Source organism: Puma concolor, chromosome C1 (genome assembly GCF_028749965.1).
Source record: "Puma concolor isolate L17-30 chromosome C1, mPumCon1.1.hap2, whole genome shotgun sequence".
Taxonomy (NCBI): Eukaryota; Metazoa; Chordata; class Mammalia; order Carnivora; family Felidae; genus Puma; species Puma concolor.
In genome coordinates this window covers 213,241,792-213,269,712 of record NC_141674.1, presented here as the reverse complement: position 1 = coordinate 213,269,712, position 27,921 = coordinate 213,241,792, and the positions used below count along the sequence as shown (strand labels likewise).

Below are 27,921 nucleotides of genomic sequence, written 5' to 3'. Positions count from 1 at the left end.
AGAAAATGAGCTAAAGCTTTTTAAAGCCACTGTTGAATCAAGATACCTTGAGTCTCTGTGTTCCCTAAGTCTACATTTATGATCCAGTATTTTTCTTTCCCTCTTCTTTTCAGTTTCATTATTTCCCCAGATTTTATCTTCTGTATCACTTATTCATTCCTTTGCTTCTTTCATCCTTGTGGTCATTACATTCATTTGGTTTTGCATCTTGGTTATAGTATTTTATGTGTTTTGGCCTGACTAGTTTTTATGTCTTTTATCTCTATGGTAAGGGACTCCTTGCTATCTTGTATGCATTTCTCAAGCCCAGCTGGTAGCTTTACTAGGATTGTTGTTTTTCAGTTCTGGATCAAGCATATTATTTATATCTGTTTTGATTGGTTTCTGGCCATGACCTTTTCTTGTTTTTTCTTTTGGGATCACTCATCATCAAGGAAATATAAATAAAAAATACAATGTGATATCACCTCACACCTGTCAGAATGACTAAAATTAACAACACAGGAAACAAAAGATGTTGGTGAGGATGTGGAGAAAGGGGAACCCTCTTACACTGTTGGTGGGAATGCAAAATGGTGCAGCCACTCTGGAAAACAATTTGGAGGTTCCTCGAAAAGTTAAAAATAGAACTACCCTACAATCCAGAAATTGCACTACTAGATATTTACACACAAGATACAAAAATACTGATTCGAAGGGACACATACACCTGATATTTATAGTAGCATTAGCAACAATAGCCAAATTATGGAAAGGGCCCAAATGTCCATAGGTTGATGAATGGATAGAGAAGTTGTGGTATACATGTATGTGTATGTTTATATACATAAATACACACACACACACACACACACACAATGGAATATTACTCAGCCATCAAAAAGAATGAAAATTTGCTATTTGCAATGACGTGGATAGAGCTAGAGTGTATTATGCTAAGCAAAATAAATCAGTCAGAGAAAGACAAATACCATATGGTTTTGCTCATATATGGGATTTAAGAAACAAAACAGATGATCAGGGCGGGGAAAAAGAGTGGCAAACCATAAAACAGACTCTTCACTATAGAGAACAAACTGAGGGTTGCTGGAGAAGTGGATAGGAAGATGGGTTAAATGGGTGATGGATTAAGGAGGGCACTTGTGATGAGACTGGGTGTTATATGCAAGTGAGGAATCACTAAATTCTACCCCTGAAACTAATATTACACTACATGTTAACTAACTGAATTTAAATAAAAACTTGAAACAAACAAACAAGAAATACCTTGAGATAGTCAGCTCATGGGTTTGGGCTACCAAGGACTAATGACTGCCGGAGTAGTGTGACTCAAGAGATGGCCATTGTGCTCAGCCACAGAATGGCTTCCCCTCTTTGATGTTATGGTTCTGCTGTGGTATTATCTTGAGGATAGAAAACCCTGAGCAGGGGAATCACGATCACCTCAAGTAGAGGGAGTTCTATCAAAAAAATGTTTATTTATTTACTTTTGAGAGATAGAGAGAGGGAGAGAACAGGGGAGGGGCAGAGAAAGAGGGAGACAGAGATTCCCAAGCAGCCTCCACCACGGTGTCAGCACAGAGCCCAATTCTGGGCTTGAAGTCACAAGCCATGAGATCATGACCTGAACTGAAATCAAGAGTCAGACGTTAACCTGCTGAGCCACCCAGGCACCCTGAGGAAATTCTACTTCTTTCCCTTAGCTTCTGATAACATAAAAGCATAGTAGCGAAAGATTTGATAAAAAGAATTGGCTGCATATTTTGATTCAGTGGATATACAGTTTAAGAAAGAGGGAAAGGTTAAAAGAAAAAAAAAGAAAGGAAAAAGAAAGTGGGAAAAGTAGAAACACAGCCCTGGTCTCTGACTTTGACCTTTGCATTGATGCTGGGGCTGAGATGGGCACCCTTGAGAGAGGAGACCATTCCTGGGGAGAGACCCTAGAGAAGACAAGTAGCCCAGTTTGGGGCATTTTGACTTGGCCATTTTGATATCTTTTCATGTGAATCCTTTTCTTATCAGAAGTCAAAAACAGCAGTCTTCATAATTCATCCATCAATGAAGAGGTCACTAGTGGAGACAGGTCATTTGGTGTTTCAGAGAAATGAAAATAATAAATATTGACATCAGTGTGGTAAGAAAGGGAAGAAATTGAGAGATGAAGATGATGAAGAATTGAGACAATGAGAAAAGCAAAACAAGAAAACCAAAGGAAGAAAAAAAAATAACAATCCTACTAATGTGTGTCATTAATTGTGTAGTCATGTTACTCATTACAACAATGGGTAACATCCACAACTCTTGCCCCTTGTCAGGACCTGTGCTGGCTGCTCTGCCTATTTTACTCCGGTAATCCTTATGAAGCTCTACGAAGTGTAGGTTCTATAACTGTCTTCGTCTGCAGATGAGCAAACTCCAGCTTGGGAGGTTAAGTAAACTCCCAAATTCATGCATCTTCTCTTTTTTGTGATAGAGTTGAAAAAACATTAATGGCAAGAGATGACATTGAAGATGAAGATGCCCGTCAAGCATTGTTGAAGTTAGGCGTGGCTCATCTGTATGTTATAGGGAAAGCTCTCATGTTATTAAGTCTCATTAGCACTTAATGAGAAGTCCGTGTCCACTAGACTTCTTGAAACTTGCTGGGATACAGGCTTTTGAATTTAGGGGCCTGGTTACCTAATAGAAACAACATATATTGCAAGCTGTGTTGGGAATGTGTGCTGAATCCAGGAACTAAAAATCATATGCCCCCGGGGCCAACTCTCCTGGCTATGTGACTGTGAGCTGAGGCAAGGCGGGGAAGCCCTGAGCCAAATGGAACCAATTAATGTACGCTTGGATGTAGACCTGCGTTTGTTTACCAAGCCTGCTTGCTGGTGGAAAGTCAAGTCTCTTTATCCTTCTTGTTTGTAATTTAATTTGCTGATTATCTTTGAGGGAAAAAAAACCACAAAGGTTGTAGGACCTTTGGCTGAAACTGCAAAAAAATCAGATTTTATGAGCGTGTTGAATGCAACTAAGGAAATATAAAGTTGTTCTAAATTTACATGCTAAATATGCACCTGTTTTGAATTTGTAGATTTGACAGATGTCACTTTTTGGAATAAGCACAGGGATCCTGTGTTGCACTTGAGGTAGATAATAGAGGGTGGTAGGCATGGGGATAGTGAAATCCACCTTAAGCAATTGCAGAAAGTCCCGTGTGGCATCAGTAGAAGCTTTTACGGGAGAATCTGCACCCAGCTTTCCCAAACTTACCTTTGTGACTGCAAATATAGCAAAGTCCATCTGGATCTGTTTCCTGAGAGAGGAAATGGATGAAATGTGTGTCTTATGTGTCATGCAATTGTAATATCACTATTATTCATGTTAGCACCGTAAAAATATCTTTTCAAGTGACTCTGAATCATCATATTGAGTGTTCAGGTCAAATTGGACTGAAGGTTGTAAGTGGAAGCAGTGGTAAGAAACGGTCATTTTGCTTTCAATCAGAAGAAAATTTGTTGAAACCAGTGGTCCTCAGAGAGGGATGGGTGTGGCTTGGGGGCGGGATTATGTTAGAATCACTTACTTCACTCCTCTCCCTTGTTCTTCATTATGTTGTCCTGCAGGACAGGAGTGGGAATAGTGTGCCAGCCATATGCATTTGAAAATACTTCCCACTTGATTCTGTCCTAAATTACTCGTTAAGGCTGGCTAGTTTTTTTTCTTTAATATTTGGAAGTGTTTATTGAGTGTCTTCTTGTTTCTTGGAAATACAGTAATGCTGTTCACAGAGAGTTCTGATAGTTTTTATTGACAAGCTAATTGACCGATAAACAAGAACAGCTTAAAGTAATAAAAAATATACTTGACAAGGAAAGTATGGCGTGTGATGCTATTAATGAATCACTCACTCAAAACCTTTTTGTTCACGCAGTGTTTGCTTGAGTTTCTTTGTATGCAACACAGTCAGCAGTGAGTAAAGCCTGGCTAAGACTGTGGTGTGGTTGAACTTGTAATGACTTTGCCATGAGATTTGGGAGCCTTAAATGATGTCTGTAAGCATGATGTTGTGGTTATTTATTGCTGTGTAAGAAATCACCTCAAACGTTAGCTGTACAAAACAGTAACAGCCATCTACTTTGCTCACGAATCTGCAACTTGGTCAGGACTCTGTGGGGTCAGCTGAGGCAGCTCAACTGAGGCTAAAGAAGCCACTTCTAGATGGCTTATACATAGATGGCTTATACATATGGCTGGCAAATTGGTGTTGGTTTTCAGCCAGGAGCTGAGGAGGGTGTCCTGTTCTCCACATGCACCTCTCCTTGGGGCTGTTGGAGCTTCCTCACAGCATAGCAGCTGGATTCCAAGATTAAGTGTCATCAGAACAACATCTAGAAGCTTCCAGTCTTTTAAAGGCTAATGGGAGGGGTGTCGACCTCTTCTTTTGAGGTGAGGGGTGTCAAAGAGTTTGCAGCCATCTTCAACTTACCACAGACCAAATTAGACCACTTACCTTTGCCTCTATAAGCCATTCACTTTCATAGCTTTTGACATCTCTCAAGGTATTTCTTTACCTGTCTTATTGACTCCCTCCCCCCACCACACACCTTTTCTCATACAGTTTCAAAGGAGGCAAAAATTGGTTCTTGGAGGGAGAGGAATCATAGATATTACAATGGGAATATCTATACCACAGAACATCAACAGATACACCGTATATCTGTGGTATTAAAATTTCATGGGGGCGGGGAGGCAATTAGGAAAAAAAAAAAAGTCTAAGAAGCAGCCTTCTGGAGAGAGAGAATGTAAAAACCTTTGAGAAACGCTGTTTTACTTCCAGCCCAGATGTGTTATCTTCTCTTCCATAAAGTCAAGCCCCATCCAATCCCAGCAGAGTTAATCGTTCCCTTCTTATACACTTAGAGACATTTTATTTGTATGTCTGCAGTGTATTTAACTGCCTGTATGATGCCTCTTTTTCTCATACCTGATTGTGAGCTTCTTAGATACATACTATCCTGTACCTATAGTATGCCTGTAACTGATACTTAGTGCATTGAATCGAAATGGCCTCAGGGGCATTAGGTTTTATCTTGGTTTGGGTTTTTCCACAAACAGACTCTGAAGTAAGGATTTAAGCTCCAAGTAGCCTTTTGGAAAGTGAAGGAAACGCTGGTGGGGAGCAGGGAAGGAGAGGACGCCAACGAAGGGAATATTATCATGTCAGCTCCCGTGGGTGACCGGTACTCAATATTGTGGGGAAATTCTCAGAAGTGTAAAAAGCCAGAACCAACATTAAACCCAAACAGAAAAGCATCCCGGCGCAGAATTAAACCACCTGTGGGGCTGGGGAGCTGGGGTATTTATACTCTTAACGCTCCATCATTTGTTAATTGGGGACTCCGGGGGTCTTGAGCCACTGCAAAAAGCTTCTTCCGTGGCTTTGGAAAAAAAACCTCGAGCAGAGAGAAGTAGGTGGTAACTTCCACTGATGGAGGAAGTCAAAAGTGTGAGGACCTGAGGGCTAAGGGCAGAGCACCAATAACATAAGCTGTAAGCTTCCTTAGCACTTAATGACTAAGCTAGTCAGAGGAAAGGGGAGGATGGTTTTTGTTTGAAATGGGGAACTCTTACTTTCTCATTGTCAGTTTCCTTGGTTGAAGTTCAGCCCCATGAAGGCAGGAAGCATGCTTGTCTTAATCAATAAGGTGTACTCAGCAGAGTCCCTGACTCAGTAAATAAGAGAATTAATGAATCAATGGCTGAATAAACCAGCACTAGGATTTAAGAGATGTGTTCTTTATTATGTTCCAATTCAAAGGAGGTCAGAGCAGGTTAAGATGCAAGCTGGTAGTGAAAGCTGACATGTGTCAGGTGAGATTTGACTTCAGGAACTCTTAGAAGACCAACAGACTGACTACAACGTAGATATGCTCCTGGTGTTGGCCTGCGGCTTATTGACCCATTGGCATTTTTATGACCAAGCAGCTGTGAGTCAGATTCAGGTCCACTGAACTCAGGCCCAGCCCAGGCCTTGTCCACAAGACTCAGGTCTTGTCCTGAGAAATTTAACATTATCTTGGGTTCAGGTGCTGTGAAAACAAAGATTGACTGTCCCGAGAAGTGGCTGTACTCGGATAAGCTTGTGATCTTGGAGAATCCACATGGTGTGTACCTGTCCGTTTTGTCATGGGCTGAATTATGCACCCACTCCCCCACCCCCAAAAGATATGATGAAGTCCTACCCCTCAGTGCTTCGGGATGTGACCTTATTTAGAGATAGTCTCTGCAGAGGTAGTCAAGTTAAAATGAGGTCATTAGCATGGGACCTAATCCAATATGGTGTCCTTAGAAATTTGGACTCAGAAACAGACACACACAGGGAGAAGATGATGTGAAGGTACAGAGAGAAGGCAGCCATGTCCCTGCGGTGGTACATCCATCTACAAGCCAAGGAATGCCACAGAGTGCTACAGATTCCCATCAGGACTAAAAGGTAGAAAAGGCAAGGAAGGCCTTTACTCTAGAGCCATCAGAGAGCGTGGTCCTGCTGGCCCCTTGATTTTGGACTTCTAGATTCCAGATCCATTAGACAACAGGTCTCCATTGTTTCGAGTCACCAGGTTTTCATACTTTGTTATGGTAACTCTAGGGAAGCAGTATCCTTTCTTGTCTTTTTCTTTTCTCTCTTTTTGGACAAAGGCTTTCCCAAATGGTTGTCCCCTGCCTCTCTTTCTTCTTTCTACTCTTTGCTTGCTTTTCTATGTATGCTGCACTGATGAATAGTTCACATTTGCCTATGGATTCCCCTGGTTTACAAAGGACATTCTTTTTTTTTTTTTTTTTAATATTTTTAAAATGTTTATTTCTGAGACACAGAGAGACAGAGCATGAGTGGGGGAGGGGCAGAGAGAGAGGAAGACACAGAATCTGAAGCAGGCCCCAGGCTCTGAGCTGTCAGAGCAGAACCTGACACGGGGCTCGAACTCACAAGCCGTGAGATCATGCCCTGAGCTGAAGTTGGTCGCTCAACCGACTGAGCCACCCAGGCGCCGCACAAAGGACATTCTGTTCTTAAGTCATTTGGGGGATGAGAGAGGCTCTTCTTCAGATGTTTGGCCCTTTTGGCTGTTACTCAAAAGGGGGTCATTCACCTCATTGAAATGGTTTGCCATCTGTGCCAGAATTGGGTCAGAATGAGGCCTTTTCTGCTGTTGTAGTGTGGTGAGATGGGCCTAGGAGATGGCCTACCTCTCTTACATGTTACTCCTTGTGGGGCTGCAGGCATAGATCCCTTCCTTTCCAAGGAAATTTAATGGATTTGCATGACTTTAGGGGACTCAAGTGAGGCCATTAGTCATGGTTCTTGTGGCTGAGACTTGTCAGCTTCCCCCTAGTGAGGTTGGATGTTTGTCTAGTTGTGGACCCGGATTAGAGCTCATTGCCAAGGCGGTTTTCAGAGAGGAGTCATGTGGCTGATGGTAGCAGGAAGTGGTATGGAATCAAGGAACGGAAGGTGACGAGCTGAGATGAGAACAGTGTGACTCAGGCGTGTGTGTAGTTTGAAGGAATGATGTTTTTCCTCACTTAATGATTTGTTTATGCATTAAGCATTTATTTAGTAGCTACTCTGTGTCAAGCACTTAGCTAGGGACAAGGGCTATAAAGAGACAAGTAAACAGTAATTCAAGTGCCCCAGGTGGCATGAAAATCCTGATTATTATACAAAGCTCAGTTCAGGCAGAAAGCGGGCAGGAAGGTTAGTTCTTAGCTGGGAGGTAGGGAGTTTCAGGAAAGCCTTTATAGGTGTGATCATAATTGGGGGGAACAGCAACAGAATATAAGAGTTGTTGTCTCCCTTGATAGGGGCAACTTTTTAGTTCTTTTGTAAAACAGCTCTTCTAAAGATATCATGTATAGCAAAGGAATTCTCTGCCCTCTGTGGATGACTACAGCGTAGTTGCTCTCCACTGAGCCTTGATCAAAGCAAACTCTGGCTTGCCCAGTCTCTGGCATGGCCCCATCCTGACCACTTGAAGCCTGGGGACAAAATTATTTTTAGTTTCCTTCCAACCTGCCAAGATAATGTTCAATCCTGCATCAGCCGAAATCTAGTCTTGCAGAGGAATTTTGTCTAGTGAAAATAAAAACAAATGAGCAGGCATGTCAATATATGTGTGTTCATAACACGTATCTGCTGGGTCCTGATGAGCAGGGTATTCACCAACACCATAAAGCAAGCATTTCAAACTGGAACATAAAGGTGTCCCTGGGGCTGTACTCAGGGACTGAATGAAGTCCCTTGGGGAAATAGGAGAAACAGTCTTTGGAATCTTAAACTCCTAACATTTGGTGTGGTTTCCAAATCTTACATTGTTTCTTTTTGTTCTCTTAAAAATATGTTGATGCTGTTTTGTTTTCATTCTCTGCTGTATGCTCTCATTTATTGCTTTGGAGGAAGACAAGTACTCAGGGTGTTTCTAGCTGTGCGCTTGCCTTGGTCTGGTTTTTAGAGGCTGCTTTGTGCTGCACCCGTGCACGTGTGTGCCTCAAAGAAGGACGTGGCCAGACGTCCACTTGATCTATGCCTCATCTACGATTTGATTGCAAATAACTTATGTTAAACTTCCCAGAAAATTAATAGCAGTTGGCATTTTGCATGGCAGAAAATACAAATTGGCAAAAGGAAGGAGAGGAAAGGGAAGAAGAGAAAAAAAAAATTACATGCAATTCAAGAACCTGGAAGTGACTGCTGTGAATATTTTTGTATGTGTGCTTCCAGATATTTTAAAGTGGCTGTCTAAACATAAATGGCAGAAAGTAGGGAAAAGAATAAAGATAATTTGTGTGTGTGTGTGTGTGTGTGTGTGTGTGTGTGTGTGTGTGCGTGTGTGTGTGTGCGTGCATGTACCAGTTACTCTACTCGGTATTTAATGTACATTGTCGGGGGAAATGTTGGAGGATATGTTAGAGAATCGGGGCCTTGACATCAGAGTGCTTTAGAGTGAATCTGCCCTGTTTTTATCAGAATGTTGTTGGAAGGTAAATGAGATAATTCTTGTCAAGTGCCTTTGGCACTTGATGCAAGGTTGGGTCTAGCTCTCTCTCTTTCTCTCTCTCTCTTTCTCACACACACACATTTATATCCATTATTGGTCCTATTTTTATGATGAGTCATCGATTTAGACTCATGATTGACCCTAAGATTTTCCGATTCTAAAACCTTTCATTTCATTCCATGCCTTATGCTATTGATTCCAAAATTAAGTCTATTATGCAGTTTTAAAAGATGATATAGCAGCGACCTTATTAACTCTAGATAGGTGTCGAAGAGATTAGGGACAGCACGCTGAGCGAGGACTGAACCAGTCGTTATGTGGCTGGGCTTCTGGGCCCGGCTGTCTTTGAAGTCTGTCGCTCAGGGGCACTTAGGACAAGTTGCTTCACTTTTCTGAGCTTCCGTTTCTTCATCTGTGACATGAGGGAGTTGGTGTGGGTTGTCGTGAAGGTTGCTCCTATTAATATTCTGCATTTCTGGGTAGTAATTTCTCCTACAGAGAGTTCAGGGTTTGTGTTTCCACATTTATTTGCGAGGGAGCATGAGGCAAACATTTAAGATGAGGGAGAGAAGGGAGTCTGAGAAGGGAGAGAAGAAGCTGATAGCAGTCACAACCAGATAGCGGTCAGCATCCATGGAGACATAAATATCTGAGCTGGAAAGAAACAGGATTTGGGGGAAAGGACCTTTGGAAATTATGGATAATGCTAACATGTACATCATAACCTTTTATGCGATCGTCCAAATACAGAGCATTCTTCAGTGCACTTAGCTTTGGTTGATTAAAGATATAAATTTGACTCTGGCTTCTGCCTACCATAAAGACAGCTGCAATAGCATCGCTTTCCATCCTATGAACAAGAAAAAGCCAGATTATTTACAAAATCAAACCTTCCCTTGAACCCATCAAAGAGCCAGGGGCATAGTACACCCAGCTGGCCTGAAATGTATAGGAAACACGCCCTCGAGAAAAAGAGGCCACATGAGTTATGGCTCACTTTGAATGGAGAATGGATGATGGCTTGTAAGGCAAGAGGGTAAGAAAAATTCAGGTAACATCACTAGCAAATTTTTAAAGGTCAGTTGTGGGCTAGCGTCAAAGTGAAGAGCCCATGGTTACTCTCTACCCAAGGAGAATTCGCATTAATTCATAGACCTTTCTAAATAGACTACCAGTGAGACTCAGGACAGTGACTGACAGCCAGGCTGGAGGCCAGAGCAAGCCTCTTTGATGGTTCAGGCCTAGGGGAGGGGTGTGGCTATCAGGCACAAGGCCAGGCACCTGGACTTTTCTAAGGAACACAAGACTTCACAGCGGGGGGAGGGTGAAACATCCCGTGCTCCAAGGGCATAGGTGAAGACCCCTTGTAACTTGTGGAGAGGAAAAGAAAAAGAATTTTCTGCATCTGGAGGAGAGGCAGGGAACCGCCCTGGATCCAGACAAGTACGGGTCTCTTAACAGCGGGGGGCAGAGACAAGATCACTGAGCAAGCCTGACTCCCGAGACCGTAGGATTCAGGACCTGCCTAAGACTGAGGTAGAACAAGGAGGAAGAACCCTTCCCTGCCCTTCCCTCAATACATTCCCAGGCTAGAAAGCACCTGGCATCAGGCGATTGCAGTTAGCCTCTGGGGCCAGGGAAAGAATGAGGACAGAGAGGCTCTATGAGTCCCAGGGGTACAGAGAAGCCTGCAGGCTGAGGGTGGAGCTGGAATGTTGACAGGCACCTCCCAGCAAAGCAGACCCCCAACCTAAAGACAAGGTAATTCTAGAGGATTGAAATCTGTGGTGTAGCAATAAAACCAGAAGCCAGACCAATTCCAAGTGAGACTGACTTGGCACACCACACTAAGTGCCCGAGCAGAAGGGATACGGTCAGGTTCAGGTATAAAAGCTGTGGCCCTCCGACATTACCACGCATGGTGTCCAGAACTCAATAGGAAAGTAGGAGACACACAGAAAGTCAGGAGGAAAACAATCCACTGTGAGGAGACAAAGCCATGAACAGAACCAGGCTAAGGGATGACTCCGATACGGAATTTAAAATAACTGATGAATATTTAAAGACTCCGGTGGGGGGGGTGGGAGTGGAGAACAAGCATGAACATATGGGGAGTTTCAGCAAAGAAAGAATCAAACGAAAGTGCTAAGGAAAACAGGAATAGGAAGGAAAACAACAACAGTAACAGAGCTGAAGACTACCTTTAATGAGCTCATCAGCAGACTCAGCAAAGACAAAGGAAGAATGAGTGAACTTGTGGACAGGCTTTTTCAGTTGTATTGATTATAGGTTTTCTGCATTGTATTTCATTGATTTCTCCTCTGATCTTTATTATTTGGTATCTTCTTTTTTTTTTTTATTTTTTTAAACGTGTATTTATTATCGAGAGACAGAGAGACACAGAGCACGAGCAGGGGAGGGGCCGAGAGAGAGGGAGACACAGAATCTGAAGCAGGCTCCAGGCTCTGAGCCGTCAGCACAGAGCCTGACGTGGGGCTCGAACTCACGGACCGTCAGCACAGAGCCTGACGTGGGGCTCGAACTCACAGACCGCGCGATCATGACCTGAGCCAAAGTCCATTGCTTAACCAACTGAGCCACCCAGGCGCCCCTATTATTTGGTATCTTCTGCTTGGGGTTTCATTTACTCTATTTATTCTTTCATTTTTTTTTTTTTTTTAAGGCTGAAGCTGAGTTTATTGAATAGAGAATTTTCTTCTTTTCTAATAGTGGCATTTTGTGCTATAAAATTCCCCTTATGTATGTTTTAGTGGCATCTCAGAATTTTTGGTATGTTACGTTTTCATTTCCATTCAGCTCAAAGTACTTTCTGTATTGCCTTTTGATGTGTTCTTTGATCTATGGGTTATTTGGAACTGTTCGTTTCCACGTATTTGAAAATTTTACAGAGAATTTTCTGTTGATTTTTCTTCGTAGAATATGATTCCTAAATTTACTGAGGTGTTTTAAAAAAAAAAAATTTATGGCCCAGAATTTGGTCTGTTTTGGTAAGTGTTTTATGTATCCTTGAATCCTGTTGTTTTTGGGTGGAGTGGTCTAGAAATGTCAATCATGTCGCGTTGTTGGTGGCGTTATTCAAACTTTATAGATCCTTGCTGCTTTTCTGTGTAGTCTATCAATTTTGGTGAGAGTGGGATTGAAATCTCTGACTGTATTTGTGGTTTTTGTCTATGCCTTGTGGCCCTACCAGTTGTATTTGCCTCTTCATATTTTGAGTGAATTTCTTGTAGGCCACATAGAATCAGGCCGTCTTCGTCAACGCTCACTATATATCTGCCTTCTTTTTACTAGTGGTATGAATTTTATAGATGTTAAATCTATCATTTTAGGATTTATTTTCTCCTTGTCTCAGCTGGGCTTTTTGTTATTAACTTTGTCCTCTCTTTCTGCCCCCTTTTTTATGATTCTGTTTGATCTCTCCTGTTAATGCATGTAACTCTTTGGTTTGTTATTTTCGTCATTGCTTTCGTATAGTATACCGTTAGCTTATCGCCTTCCGATGATATTAAACCATATCACATACACTGTTAGATGCTTACGGTAGCATACTTAGGCTTCACCTTTTCTGACCTTCGTTCTTGTGTGTTTGTGCTAAAATCTTCCTCCTCCCCAGTGAGCTCTGCGTAAGCCTTGGGGGCTTTCTGCGTGCTCTGTGGGCATAGAGTTATTTCGGTGCCTCTCCCACATAATCTCTTGAGAGAATCTGTGATGTTCAAAAGAAATGCTTCCATAATTAAAACTGCATGAATAAATATGGGTGTGCGAACATGAGTATTTTCAGTTCGTTTAATAATAGCTATCACTTTTAACAGATACAGACAACCTTTTAAATTTAGGAGTGTCTGGAGGTACGCCTTTGAAATTCAGTTGGAACTTTTCTCAATAAGGCAATTACTAGGGACACTTTGCAGCAAGAAGGGGAATGCCATAGTGCTATAGGTCTTTCTTTGCATTAAACAAAAATTAATCCTTGAATGACAGAAGGCGATTCTGTATATGCTTGCTAGATTTGGGGGAGATTATCCAACCCTGTTTTACTTTTAAAAAAGGACCGAAATGAAAATCAAAATCTTTTGCATTGAAATGTATTTAAATGAAAATTGAATTTAAGTAGAATTTTCTTTTTATTCATTCACCTGTTTCCTCTTAATCATATAACAAACCATTTGCTGTTTGTTTAAGAGGAAAAGAGTTTTCTTGCTTTGTTTTGTTTTGTTTTGTTTTTTGAATGGCTATTTAAAAGCAGACATGTAAGAGTTTACATTGAAAATGATAAGTGAGATCTTATTTAAGGTCAGAATGGAGTATTGCAATGGCTCCTTTTCCAGTATTTGGGGCTTGAATATACGTTTTTAAGAAGTAAGTGGTATAAAATGTAAGGAAACTACAACTAAGTTTAATTAATTCTTACATACCCCCCAGGAATAAAATGAAGTGTGGTTATGTGCAACATGTAAAAGCATCACTGATTTTTGCACGCTGGCACAAATTAACATTTGTTTGGGGTACTGAAGTTTTCCATTTCTTTGATTGGCCCCCTTGTTCCTTGTGGTTCTCTTAAGGAGAACATTTGCAATATTTCTGAAGCTTGATGAGGGCATTACTGAATCAGTCATTTGCAAGTTAAAACTGACCATTTTTGCCAGCCTTCACAATGCAAGGATGAACCAGGGATTAAAACCTTCATGCCTTTTCTTTCATTTGAGTGAGGATAGTGTTCCGTTATCCCAGAAAAAGAGGAAGCAGGATTTGCCTTCAAAAGATGCTTTATATTTTGGATACGGAGTCAATACAAAGGTGAGATACACCCGATTTGAATTGGTAAAATATGTAAATACTTGCCAGCTAAACTGTCAGAGATTAATGTCTGAATAGGAGTAAGTAGCAAGCGCCAACTGTAAAATTATACAGGGCATGGCGATTACCCCCTCCGCATAATGGGGCTTGATTTAGAGGCTCTATTTTAGGATTGCGCATAAAGCACCAAGTGCAGAAAGCCGGGCTTTGTCTAATTTGTCCGGGGCAGTGCCCTAATTTTCTACAACCCTGCTCACTTCCCTTCTGTAAGAATGAATAACACATTTGCTTTATGGAACTCTGTGTATCTTTCATTTGGGAGCAATGGCTTTTCCAAGCTCCTCTCTTCGATTCCTCTTCTGTTGCCTTTTCTCGAAGGCTCCTGGATTGTGTTAAGTTGCACTGTCTTTACGGCACTTGTCTATCCGTGCAGAGAACAAGCGATGCCGTTTTTGACATGGCGTAACGTAGCCCTTTAGACGTGACGGATGAGAACACCGAGGCCCAGGAAGTACAAGGCCTTGCCCTTCTGATGGAGCTGTCTTTACCACCCAGCGAGAGAGCTGGCCACCTGAATCGGTGTCATTGCGGGGACACTCTTGGGCTGTCTCTTGAGACTTGGAATTCATCTCATTTCGGCAGTAGCCCACAGAGCTTTATTGTAGACATGAGTAAGCTGGGGACCGTAATACCGCCTTTAAATTATTATCGATGCTTTGTCATTAAGGCCCCACCTATTCAAATAACAAAGTGCAAGATCCTCTATGTTTCCTTAAAAGCTAATGTTGCTGTTCTGTTCTGTAGTTTTAACATTTATGAAGTCCTTTTAACGTTTTGTTAGTGGCTCCGTTTTATTGTCTCAGGTGGTTTTTTTTCATCAGAAAGTAATTTGTATCGGTGAGACTCTTTCCGAACAGACGCCTCACGCGAGCTCGCTTAAGCGTAAGAGAGAAGGTACTGGTTCTCATTCTCAGTCAGAGGCAGCTGGAGCCAGGGCTAGGCAAGGCCACGTCTGTGACTCTCCATGGCTCGTCCCTCTTGGTCTCCGGGTGGTCTTATTCTCGGGCTGACCTTGGCGGGTGAGGAGGTCAGCGGTAGCTTCCTACTCACATCACCTTGGCCTAGCAACCCTGTGAGTCAGTCAGTCTCCTGGAAGAGTCTGTCCCGCCAATCTGGAGTTTCCTCTGAACCAACGCCTTTGGCCAGGGACACGCGGTACTCAGGCGGTCAGCCTGTGTCGCATATTCTTTCCCAGGGTCGGGGGCAGGGACAGCCCCGCTCCACAAAGCAGCTATAACAGTGGAGACGTTTCCTCAAAGGGGGGGCAGAAGAGTGTTCTTAGCAGAAACAGCTCTACCGTCACACTTGTACCGTTCTTTCCTAGATTTTCAAGAGCAACTCACAGTTACATGAATCTTCTATAAAAAGATGTATTCTTGTAGACCCAATGACTCATCAGATAATTCACATCGTATTTCCCTCTTTAGCCTCATCCTTTCATTGTGGGCAAAAAGGACAAAGCCGTTAAAGAAAACAAAATGCATTTTTTCCAGAAAAGGAATAATTGTCTCTATTTCACCTTCAGATACTGCCTTAGCCTCTCTCTCTGCAGCTAGTTGATGAACTCACACAGGTTTGCAGTTGTCATTTGATTTAACAGTGTCCAGCTCTCTGTGAGAAACCCGTTCAAGCAGAGACTAACATTTCATTTCTGTTCCAGCTGTGCCTGCCTCAGTGTCTGCTTCAGGGGAGGTATTCAGGGACAGGGTGCACAGCGGATCGGCGAGCTGGAGACCCACCAAGGCTTTGAAGAGATAGGTGGTTCAGGTTACACAGCCCGTGTGGAAGTTGGCATTTGCACTCCGTTATCTTCCTGTCCCTAATTTGGGGTTTTAGAAATGGTTTCTTTCTCTTCCTTGGCTCTCTGGCTGCCTGCGTCCGGCCCGCAGCTTCCAGTCTCTCGCTGCGCTCAACGGCCAAACCAGTAGCCATGGCATTTGGTCCCACAGTGGGGACGGGCAGACAATCTCAGAGATTCTGGGCAGTGTGGTTGTCCAGACTTTGTGGGAATGGAGTCACCTCTGGTGCCATCTTTAGGAACTTGTTGTGTGGCAAAAGTCAGGCTGAGGTGAGCTGTGGTTTCATGTACTGCTCATGGAGCCCCCAGCAAGATGGCGGGTGAGGACAGTGTCCTCACTCGCTCATTAGCTCCTCTCCTGAGCTACTCTTCTCTTTACCCTCTTCGTCGTATGGCCCCAGTTGCTGTCTCACAAAGGCGACCAGCTTTTCCTCTCCCTGTCACGTATCTGTGGTGCTCCTCCCAGACCTCTTTGTAACACCAGATGTTGGGCTGGAATCAATTAAGAACAAAGGCAGAAACTTCCAGATTAATTTGAAAACTTGCCCTTGTGATTTTTTTTTCTTTTTAAGTTTATTTATTTATTTATGTATTTTGAGAAAGAGAGAGTGTGCATGCCAGCGGATAAGGAAGGAGCAGAGAGAGAGAGACAAGGGGAGAGAGAATCCCAAGCGGGCCCCATGCTGTCAGTGCAGAGGCTCGAACCCCTGAACCGCAAGATCATGACCTGAGCGGAAATCAAGAGTCGGATGCTTAACGGACTGAGCCACCCAGGCGCCCCTGCCCTTACGGTTTTAAAAAATACAAATCAGGGGCGCCTGGGAGGCTCAGTTGGTGAAATGGCTGACTTCAGCTCAGGTCATGATCTCACAGTTTGTGGGTTCCAGCCCTGAGTCGGGCTCTGTGCTGACAGTTCAGAGCCTGGAGCCTGCTTTGGATTCTCTCTCTCTCTCTCTCTCTCTCTCTCTCTCAAAAATAAACTTTAAAAAAATTAAAAAAAATACAAATCACTATTCACTGAGAAATAGGACAGCAGATCTCCCTTCCATTTGAACAAATATCAGGCTGGCGACTTTGTATCCTGAAAGGTGGCTGTGTTCGTCAGGGTTAAATCAGAGAGAGAACTAGTAGGAGAAATGCCTCAGGACTTATTCGAGGAACCGGCTTATGCAGTTGTGGAGGCTGGCGAGGCAGGGCTGAGACCCTTGAGGCAGGCTGTCAGGAAGGGTAGGCTGGAACTCTTGGGCATGGACTGAAGCTGCCGTCCACAAGTAGAAATTCTTCCCCCTCAGGGAAGCCTCACCTCACCTGTTGTTTCAATTGATTGAATGAAGTCCACCCAGATTATCCAGGATATGTCTGCAATTCAAATGATTATGGACTTTAATCATACCTACAAAATATCTTCACCGTGTTTGGTTAAATAATAGCATAGTAGCCTAGGCAAGCTGACACATGAAAGTGACCATCAGCGTGGCCGTTGGGAGTTCTAGTAGATTCGGTGTGGCCCCATGGAACTGCTTTAGGCTCTTGGGATACTTCATTGACTAAAACAGTTTCTGCTCTTAAGGCATTTATGTTCTAATGGAAGAGGACAGGAAATAAGATAAACAAAATACGTAATTTTTTCGTGGTGACAAGTAGTGAGGAGAATAATAAAGCGGAGGAAGGGGATGGACGGCGATGAGTATGTACATGTGGAATTGGTTACATAATCTGTGAGGCCCAGGGCAAAATGAAAATGCAGTGTCCTATATTCAAAAAGTAGAGAAAAGTGCCGCTAAAGGCACTGAAACATAAAACTTTTTACTTTTCTTCGTGAATCTGTGTCTGGCACAGTCATGGTGTTTTCTTCTGTTTGATTGGTGGGTTGATTTTGTTGTTTGATGCTGTTCTAACTAAAAAAAGATTCAACATTGAGATTATTAACACGAATCTACCATTCATCATTATATTATGCAATGCCCACTTTATTTTTTTTTTAATTTTTTTTTTAAGTTTATTTATTTTTGAGACAGAGAGAGACAGAGCATGAACAGGGGAGGGGCAGAGAGAGAGAGGGAGACACAGAATCGGAAACAGGCTCCAGGCTCTGAGCCATCAGCCCAGAGCCCGACGTGGGGCTCGAACTCACGGACCGTGAGATCGTGACCTGAGCCGAAGTCGGACGCATAACCGACTGAGCCACCCAGGCGCCCCATGCAATGCCCACTTTAAATACAAGGATAGGAGCAGAAGTGTTGAAATGACACGAAGTTTGCACTTCCTGGTTCATATGTGCATCTGAATTTTCTTCTCACCGGAACAGTGGAAATATGCTACAAAACTAACTCACCTGTATTTATTTATTTATTTATTTATTTATTTATTTATTTATCCCACGACCCTGGGATCGTGACCTGAGCTGAAATCAAGAGTCAGACCCTCAACTGACTGAGCCACCCACTGCCCCTGTTTCATTTCTTTTTATTAATTAATTAACTAATTGTTTTGAGAGAGAGAGAGAGAAAGTGCGCACACATGAGCGAGGGAGGGGCAGAGAGAGAAAGAATCCCAAGCAGGTGCCGTGCTGTCAGTGCAGAGCCCGACGTGGAGCTCTCGCCCACAAACCACCAGAGCATGACCTGAGCTGAAATCGAGAGTCGGTTGCTTACCCGACTGAGCCACCCAGGTGCCCCTGTTCCATTTCTAAAAATGCACATTCTCCTGACACTTTACCTTTAGCTTGCAGATTAGTGAGGAGGGACCGAAGGGAGGAGGAGCTGTGGCTGTCCTCCCTGTCCCTTTCCTTCTCTGTTGTCATTTTCAGTGTCATTTTCAGTTGTCTGTTACAGGAAAGTCCTACAAATAGAAGGGATATGCTAGAGTTCCTTGATCATTCATGTTTGTTAAAATACAACTGACTTACTTCTGCATTTGAAGCAAGTTCTCCTTCCAAAGCATGGCCTCCTGGGGCCGCCAGTACACTGCTTACAGAGCCATGGACCTAATATGCTTGCCTGGTACTCACTTGGCATCTTCTTGAATTCCTAGGCATCAGGGGATGCACCTATTATGTGTATCTCCTCTACTCACGCACGTACTCTACTGTTTCATTGGACTCAGCTTACAAAACACAGGCTCAAAGATAAATTTATGAAGGATTTCAAGACCATGACATTCACCCAAGAGCATTAAACCAAGCATGGTGTTCTCCTAAGCGTGGGGATCCTGTTGTGATGGTGCAGGTTGAGGGCCCACGAAGCCATCTGTGTGTATGTGTGGGGGGGGGGGGCACACGCACCTGCTATTTTAGATAATATTGATAAAGAAGGCCTGTCTCATAAAGTGACATTTGATCAAGGTCCTCAAGAAGATACAGAAGCAAGGGATTCAGATCCTAGAGCAGGGGGAGCATGTTCAGACATCCCAAGGCATGTGTGTCTTCGCCTTATCCTCAGAAGAATAAAGACGCCACTGTGGTTGGATCCAAGTGAGAGGGAGGGTGAGGAGTGGGAGGTGAGGTTAGAGAGGCAGAGGTCCCTGAATTGTGCGTGGGTTTCAAGGCCAAGGCAAGGACTTGGAATATTTTTGTGAGAAGGGAAGGCTTGAGATAGTCCTACCAGAGGGGTGACAAGCTGTGATCTGAGCTGAGAAGGCCCCCCCTGGCTGTGCTGTGGTAATACCCTGCACTGGGTCAAGGTTGGGAGTGGTAGGACCAGATGCTATGATAGACCAAACAAAGATGGGGCCTGGACTGGGTGTATACATAGCAGTTATTAAATGTAGCTGGATTCTGGTTATATTTCAAAACGGGTGCCAACAGGAACTGCATACAGAATAGATATTTACTAGACTCAGGAAGAGAAATGGTCTATTGAAAAGTGGTGGCTTTCCTGAAGTTCTACAGCTAGCGCATGGCAGAACGGGGGAAGGCAGAGAGCAGGATTCTTGTGTTCTTTTCATTGGTTCTCCTCCTTTTTCATTAGCTCTAGACTGCCCCCCAAAATAGCGCCGATCACCTTTTCTGAACATCTTCACTTCTCTGGCTGAAATCAACATGCCTTAAAGTTCTAGGAGTCTCTCTCTACATATCACCTTGGAAGAACTTCCCAGAGCAAGGTGTTGGTGATTTTACCGCTGCCCCATGTTCCCGTGATCTCTGTGTGGGGGGGTTGGCCGTCTCCCATGATGTCAACTTAGGGGCATCCTGACAGTTTTCCCCCTTCATGTGACTGAGTGTCTCTTGACCTTCCCTAGTAAAACAGAGTTAATAAAAAAGATTTTGCTACTGGGTCTGATGTATCAGTGCACCACATACTGCTCCAAAAAATTCCACTAGAGTTGGCTTCTTTATTTATTTGTTTGCTTGTTCCTTTTGCTCATCAGCACTTTCAGACCATGCTGAAGTCTAAATTGAATGTCCTGACACTGAAGAAGGACCCCCTCCCAGCAGTCATCTTCCACGAGCCTGAGGCCATTGAGCTGTGCACCACTACACCCCTGATGAAGACCAGGACTCACAGTGGCTGCAAGGTATGTGGCATGTGGCCCGCAGCCAGCGGGAGAGACAGAAGGATGTGTAGCCTTAAGACACTTGTTTACCAGTGGTAACTATTCATTTATTTACTTATGTGTATTTCTCATGAGACAGAGAGAGTGAGTGGGGGAAGGGCAGAGAGTGAAGGAGCAAAAGAGAATCCGAACACAGAGCTCAAACCCACAAACCATGAGCTCATGACCTGAGCTGAAATCAAGCGTCGGAAGCTTAACCCACTGAGCCACCCAGGCGCCCCTCCCCCACGGTCACTTTTTAAAGGAATGAAAAGGTAGAACAGCTAATAAAAGCTCACTGAGTGATGGTTGTATGAATCTGTCTCTTGCTCTATTTTTAGCGATCTGGCTCTCTTCCTTGTTTTCAGGTACGCATGAAAGACATAAGTTTTAGTATGTATGAGTAGAATAGTATTCTGCCCACATTTGTTGTACCATCTGAACCCATGTACACAGGAAAAGTTCTGTCCTTCGTGATCCTTCCTTCCCTTGTATTTGCACTCTGAATAAACCACATCTTGAAGAATAAAAAACAGATTTCTCAACAGTATCGTTCTCCTTTGGGAGAAAAAATTTTGCATTTTTGCTTGGCTTGGGCACTCTGAATTTATACTAATATTCATGTCTCAGAATCCATTAAAAAACATTTTTCATTTATGTAAACGATACTGCTGACATTATAAAAAAAAACCCTAGAAATGAAATGTATAATTTTGGTTTTTTGGGTTCTTTCTCACTTGATATTCTTTTGTGCATGAATTGATGAATACAGCAATCAGTTCAGAGGTAACAAAGAAAATATGTTCGTGCACATTTCGTCATCAGCAATTTGTTTGGAGGAGTAAAAATTAAATAAGGGGTAGAACTTTGTTTTGAGTAGTGAAAAGAAAATAAAACAAGAATGCGCGTTTGCATGTGGGTTTCTTTTGTAACCTTACAGACACACTCCTTTCCTTATTGCGTTTCCAGGTTAGAGAAGTCAAGATCCATCTAGCTTTCTTGCCAGAATATTCCATCCCCTCCCCAGGTCTTGCATAGCTGTGGCCAGATTGGAGGCTACAGAAATCTTGAGTGATGGCTGTGTACACAGAACCCCACACATGGTCATTTATTTCACAAATATCCATTGGGGGCTTATCCTCGACCCAGCACTGGGGTCAGTGGAGCACTCCTGCCAGCATCTTTGTGGGGTTTAACTGCCAGTTGGGGGGGAGGGAAGAGAAAATACAGGTAGGTGAGCACTGGCAGTTGAGACAGCCAGTCTGAAAGAACTTGCAGAAGAATCTTTCAGGCCGAAGGGACGGGGAGCACGGATTCTCATAGGTGGCCATGGTGTTGGCGTCCTTTGTAACGGAAAAGAATGGGCAGCGGGACCGGGGCGTTGTGAAAGTTGTGTTGTGTGGTGTCATCAAGGCAAGGAGTTTAGACTCTGTTCTAATTATTATGCGGGTCCGTTAGAGAGATTTAGGCCAGCGGGTTATAGGACTCTGTTAAAAAAAAAAAGTGATTTTATTATTTATTTTTTATTTAAAAATTTTTTAAACGTGTTTATTTTCAAGAGAGAGAGAGAGAGAGATCTGAGAGAGAGTGTGTGAGTGAGTCGGGGAGGGGCAGAGAGAGGGAGACAGAGGATGCAAAGCAGGCTCTCGTGCTGTGAGTGCAGAGCCCGATGCGGGGTTTGAACGCATGAACCGTGAGACCGTGCCCTGAGCCAAAATCAGGAGTCAGCCACTTAATCGACTGCGCCACCCAGGTGCCCCCCAAAAGTGGTTGTAAATGGTAACTCTGCTAAGGTGAACTTTCAGCTTCCAAAGAGCAGTTGCCAGAGGCAACTTCGACAGGAGTCCGTGGGTCTGCGGAACTGGTCTTGGGTCCCCGTGTATGCACCGCTTTGGGTAAATGGATGATACAAAGGCATTAGGAAAGTACTCGTTAAATTTCAAAGTGATATGAGATCAAATTGTGTTATACATCCTATACAAATTGTGTTCCCAGAGTCATTTTGAATTCTGTTCCTGGTGGGGAAAAGGGTCCCTCGGAAGCAAGACGAAGTCAGTAAGGACAAGTAAAAGGAGGGGAGGTACCTTCGGTAAAGTCTGCAGAGTATGTTTAAATGGGAGGAGGGGGGCGCCTGGGTGGCGCAGTCGGTTAAGCGTCCGACTTCAGCCAGGTCACGATCTCGCGGTCTGTGAGTTCGAGCCCCGCGTCGGGCTCCGGGCTGACGGCTCAGAGCCTGGAGCCTGTTTCCGATTCTGTGTCTCCCTCTCTCTGTGACCCTCCCCCGTTCATGCTCTGTCTCTCTCTGTCCCAAAAATAAAATAAAAAAAAGTAAAAAAAAAAAAATAAATAAATAAATAAATAAATGGGAGGAGGATGCAGTTATAGAGTAAAAGGCCTAGCAATCCAATCAAGATATGAAAGAGGTGTGTGTGTGTGTGTGTGTGTGAGAGAGAGAGAGAGAGAGAGAGAGAGAGACATTTTCTAGACAGATATATATTTGCTAGGAGAATAAAAACTATCATTTTCCTGAAAGGGAGCATAGGGTTCGAGATGCATGGAGTAATTTTTTTTTTTTCCGTGTATTGCCTTAGGTCTGTGTTCGCTTATTTTACTTCTAAAAGGACGTTGGAAAAAAATAGAAGGGATTCAGAAGAACACACCCGAGAGAATGAGGTGGCCTTGGCGTCAGTCAGTGGGGCTGGGTAGACAAAGGGAGATCATCCGTGATTTCACCTGGACACTGGGGAGACCTTGGCCTCCAAGGTGGAAAACACAGACCACCGGGCTGTAGAAAGTTTCTGAACTCTCCATCCCTAGAAATCTTGAAGATGAGATTCCAGGTGCAGATAATCATAATCTGGGCCAGCTCTAGCTTTAGGATTCTATTTGAAGGAAGACCCCCCCGCCATGTGTCATTGTTCAAATTGTGTTCTACAAGGCACTTTATACATTTACATCTTAACTTGAACACACTGGGGTTGACAGTTCTTTAATCGGCAATAATAATATCCTGTTTGTGTTCCGAGTCACATTCTTTTGTTCAAAGACAATGACAAAGTTACACTTTTGAGCTTTGAAAATTTCTGTTTAGAATGCCCTGACCTCCCCCCCGCCCCTGCCCCCGCCCCCAGGCATCCACAGAAACAAAATGCAGTGTTTCCTCTTGGATTCTGACGAGTAACTTAGCTCACAAAATGCCAGCTGCAGAAGGAGCTCTCTCTCTCTCTCTCTCTCTCTCTCAGGCTCACGCCTGCCGCGAATAATGAGCACAATGTCGTTCAGGCCCAGCTGCAGGGCCGGCGGACGGGACCCTCCATATTCACACAGTGCTAGTACTTTTGGCTTAAACAGCTCTTAAGTTGTGCTTGCATAACGGTGGATTTGGGGAGGGAGAGAGCCAGGAGGAAGCAAAGGCCAAGGGGCTGAAAATGGATGATGCTTTCGCACCATCGAGGCACTGGCCCACGCAGACTCCCCCTTTCCCTCTGATCTGTATTCTCCGTGGGTCCTGATGGGATTGCCCTGCCAGGCTATTCATGTTGTGGGCAGCTGGGTCTTTGTGTGTTTTCCTCTACGGCTGCCTTTTTTTTTTTTTTTTTTTTTGTTGGAGTGGAGTTATTTAACTGCACACCCCCCCTGCGTACCGTTAGGACTGGCCTGCCCTTACTCTTGCTGGGGCTTTTCAGAGTATCAGCTGCTGTGTCTGATTCCGCAGCAGCAGCAGCAATGGTCTGTCGTACCTGGCTTCTCCGGCCTCGCGCAATAGAATCCTAGCTGGCTCTCTGACTTGTTAGCAAACGTTTATTTGATTAATCGTCCTTGAAAAACCTACTGTACTGTGGACGCGGAATTGTGGAGAAAGGCGTCCAAGTGGGCAAGGGTGGGTAATGTAGTTTGTAGCCAAGTAGAAGGAAGAGACGAGTGCCTGAAATCAGTGAATCCCAGTGCTGCTGAAACTCGTGTATCAGAAACCCCTAGACGGCAGGTGTCTGGACCTTCTTTCCAGAGATTTTGATGCAGGTGCTCAGCTAAGCGGGCAAAAAAGAAACCTGCACTTAAAAATAGACTGTGACTGTGCAGGGGTGCCCGGGCGGCTCAGTGGGTTAAGCGTCTGAGTCTTGGTTTCAAGTCAGGTCACGATCTCATGGGTTTGTGGGTTCGAGCCCCGAGTCGGGCTGCGTGCTGACGGCGTGGAGCCTGCTTGGGATTCGCCGTCTCCCTCTCTCTCCACCCTTCCCCCACTTGTGCTGTCTCTCTCAAGATAAATAGTAAACTTAAAAAATTTGAAAACAAAGAGACCGTGCAGGTTACAAGGCTGTGGTGCCCGGGAGAAGCGTGGGGCTTGAGGACCTGATGTGTGAGGGGAGCCACGGGAGTGACAGAAGTGGAGTCACACCCGGGGAGGGGGAGGTGAGGTGGGATATGGAGGACGGAGATAGCTGGCCGATGTATGGTCGGATGGAGTTGCCACAGCTGACCAGGGGGCCGGCGTGCAAGAAAGAACTGGGCTGCAGATGTGTGCCTGAAGGACAGCGCCTGTGTATGTGGCCTCGTCCTACAGGGGGCGCTGTTCTGTTTCGGATTGACTCCCTTCTGGGCCTCCTTGGCGGAGTTCTCAAAGCCTTTAGGAAATGAGATAATGATGGTGATGATCATAATTAGTAAGAAAATACTAATTATACAGAAATAATGCAAATAAAGAGCTGAAGTTTATTAACACATTAAGCACTCTCCTATGCACTTTTCATGATATAAACTACCCATTTGGTCCCTGTGATGACCCAGTGGTTTAAGTGCCATCTGTGGCCCCATTTCACAGATGAGCTAGTTGAGGCATAGAGAAGTTCTTTCCTATACCAGAGCATCCAGGGAGTAACTGGCAAAGCCTGCATTTGAACTTCATCCGTCTGGCTCCACAGCCTGTGCACCTCCCCTCTAGATTCCACTCCCTCGCAATGACCGTTGAGTGGCTCCCGTGTCTGTCCTAAGGTAGCTCTTTTGGCCAGTTGTGTCATATGATTTTAGAAGGTCATTTTGCTTCTGTGAGCCTCACTTACCGCATCTTTGATAGACCAGAACCAAGGTCAGTGGATTTCAGGCATTCTCTTATCTAAAGGTCCAAGACTCAAATTGACCATGTGTGTAAGTGGAGTAGAATTTTGTCTTTGCTCACAAAACCCAGAAAGCGTGGGGAACGTGTACTGGAAGTACCATATAATTTACCCCTGCTTTCCTTTCACGTCCTCAAATTTGGTTTTCCAAGAGAGACAGAGGGAGAGAGAGAGAAAGAGAGAGACTATCATGAAAGTCACATCCCTTGTAAAACACATATATGAAATAAAACACTAAATGCCCATCGAGTTCCTGGATGCCCATGTGAACACTGAACTACAAACCTCTTCCACAGAAATAGTCCCCAGCTTTACGGTGTTTATAGTTTGAAAGCAAAATAGTACCCATGCCGAAACAAATATGCTGAGCCGTAATTGGGGCCCTCGCACATCTGATAACATTTATCTTTTATTTAAAACCTTCTAGGGGCGCCTGGGTGGCGCAGTCGGTTAAGCGTCCGACTTCAGCCAGGTCACGATCTCGCGGTCCGTGAGTTCGAGCCCCGCGTCAGGCTCTGGGCTGATGGCTCAGAGCCTGGAGCCTGTTTCCGATTCTGTGTCTCCCTCTCTCTCTGCCCCTCCCCCGTTCATGCTCTGTCTCTCTCTGTCCCAAAAATAAATAAACGTTGAAAAAAAAAATTTAAAAAAATAAAACCTTCTATAAGGTTTGGGAAGGGTGGTTGATTTGAGTGTTGGGACTCCGGTGAGTTGAAGAAGGAACGTAGCGTGGGAAACATGTACCTGGGGAGGACAAGAGGGGAAAGAGGCAGGAAGGAAAGGCGGGAAAATCCGCAGTGACAGCTCTCTTGTTTGGATCTGAGCCAGCCTGCCTTTGTTCTGGTTTGCCTGGCTGTCTTTCCTCTGCACCCGCTCGGTACAGCTGGGTGGAGCCAGGGTCCTGAGATAGAGCTCCAGGAGGGATGTTCCTCTGGGCCACCAGACAGGCTTGGGGAGGTGGTGGTGAATTGGGCTAATGGAGCTCAAGATATTTCTTCCCACTCCCCCCTCCCCCACCTCGTTCTTTCATTGCTCATGCCAAGAGTGCCCTTGTCTGCATTCTGCAGCTTGGTAGGCATACAGCTGCCTCTGTCACTAAAGCCTCACCCCCACCTCCCGGCGCCTCACCTGGGCCTGCTCTCCCACAGAACGCTCTAGCTCCCAAATCTCATCTCCTCCAGAGTGAGGCACCTGGCTAAGCATCCCGTGAAGCCCCATCTAAGACCCTCACTGTCCTGTTCCCATGGGTGAGGGCAGAAGCCATCCAACAATGTCATTCCCCAGAAGGAGCTCGGGATTCACATACCATATTACTTTTTATGCGACCCTTTTTGAGGCTCGTGCATTTAAGAGTAACAGTAATAGTCACCTAGCCCTCAAGAAGGATGTGGTTGCTTTCCAGTTGCATGGGACGGTGAAGAGAAGTTTCTGAGCTGAAGGCTTTGCATATGCGTGAGGTGGCCAGTCTCAGAAAAGACTGATTTCCAGCAATCCTACTCATGAGAAGAGCTCCTGATTTGAATGTAAATCTATTTAAAAATTAGCCTCACCTGTATCGTATATATTTTTGTGCTTCTTTGATCAGTTATGTATTTAATTAAAAATAAGCATTTAAATAGGACTAGTCACGTTTTCTCATTTTTTTTTTCATGTTAGCCAAAGACCCATGATTTTATTCATCCATAGGAGGGAGAAACACTGATTATACCGTGTCATCAGCCTCACTGAATGCATTCTGCAGGCTTTTTTGGTGTAGGCGACTTGGGGCATTGCATGAGTCCCATTCTGCAAACTGTGCAGATGTTCTTGCAAAATACATTTCTGATTTTGCTATCAATATGGAATACAAGTAAAAGAAAGAATAGTAACATATGAAGTAAGACTCAGGCAGGTAGTCTTTATTGGTTATTTAAGTCTCTTGGTGTAAGCCAAGATGTGAACCTCTAGATTCAGAGTGAATGGTATCTAATTCCAATCTATTTTCTCTTTATTCTTTCCCAGACTTTCCTGTAGACAAATGAAAGCATATTTACTCTAGCTTGTCTCCCCAAATGTGGAAAGGTAAACGTTGATATGAGCTAACATCTGTTGTTTAAGAGACTAGCTTTTATTTTTCTGCAATTTTGACTGTGTTGACCTCTACATCATCTGACCTTCTCTTTCTCTCCTTCCCTTGTTCCCTCCCTCCCTTCCTTCCTAATTTTCTTCATTCATTTCTTTCTCCACCTATAAGAATATATTGCGGCACTCTCAGAATGTTTCAGATGTTAATAGGGACACAAAGATAAACAGTGGTTTGGGGTACTTTGGGTTGAAATAACAGAAAACCTAACTGGAATTGACTTACATCATTGAAATTTATTTGCTTTGGAATCTGCAAATTCCAACAGGAGGGAAGGGGGAAGGAGATACTAGAGAGGCAATAGAAGTGTCCGCTGTGGGAAATCAAATAGCTATGTCCTGGTTAAGGAGATTATAGGGAACGCCTTACACGGCTTTCTGGCCAAGCAGAAAACAGCTGACCCAGTATCTGGTTAATGTGCATTTAGGGCTTGGG

General features: G+C 44.1%; 1 protein-coding gene across 2 annotated transcripts in view; it reads left to right on the top strand.

The window, feature by feature from the left end:
- Window positions 1-27,921, top strand: part of PID1 (phosphotyrosine interaction domain containing 1) — a 231,951-nt gene that overhangs the window by 87,858 nt on the left and 116,172 nt on the right. The window contains exon 2 of one of the 2 annotated variants that reach the window (XM_086719843.1): window positions 20,092-20,238. The exons of the other annotated variant lie outside the window; for it this stretch is intronic. Within the exon in view, the coding sequence (XP_086575969.1) occupies window positions 20,092-20,238 (147 nt within the window). The remainder of the gene's footprint in view (window positions 1-20,091; window positions 20,239-27,921) is intronic. 2 annotated transcript variants of the gene reach the window in all.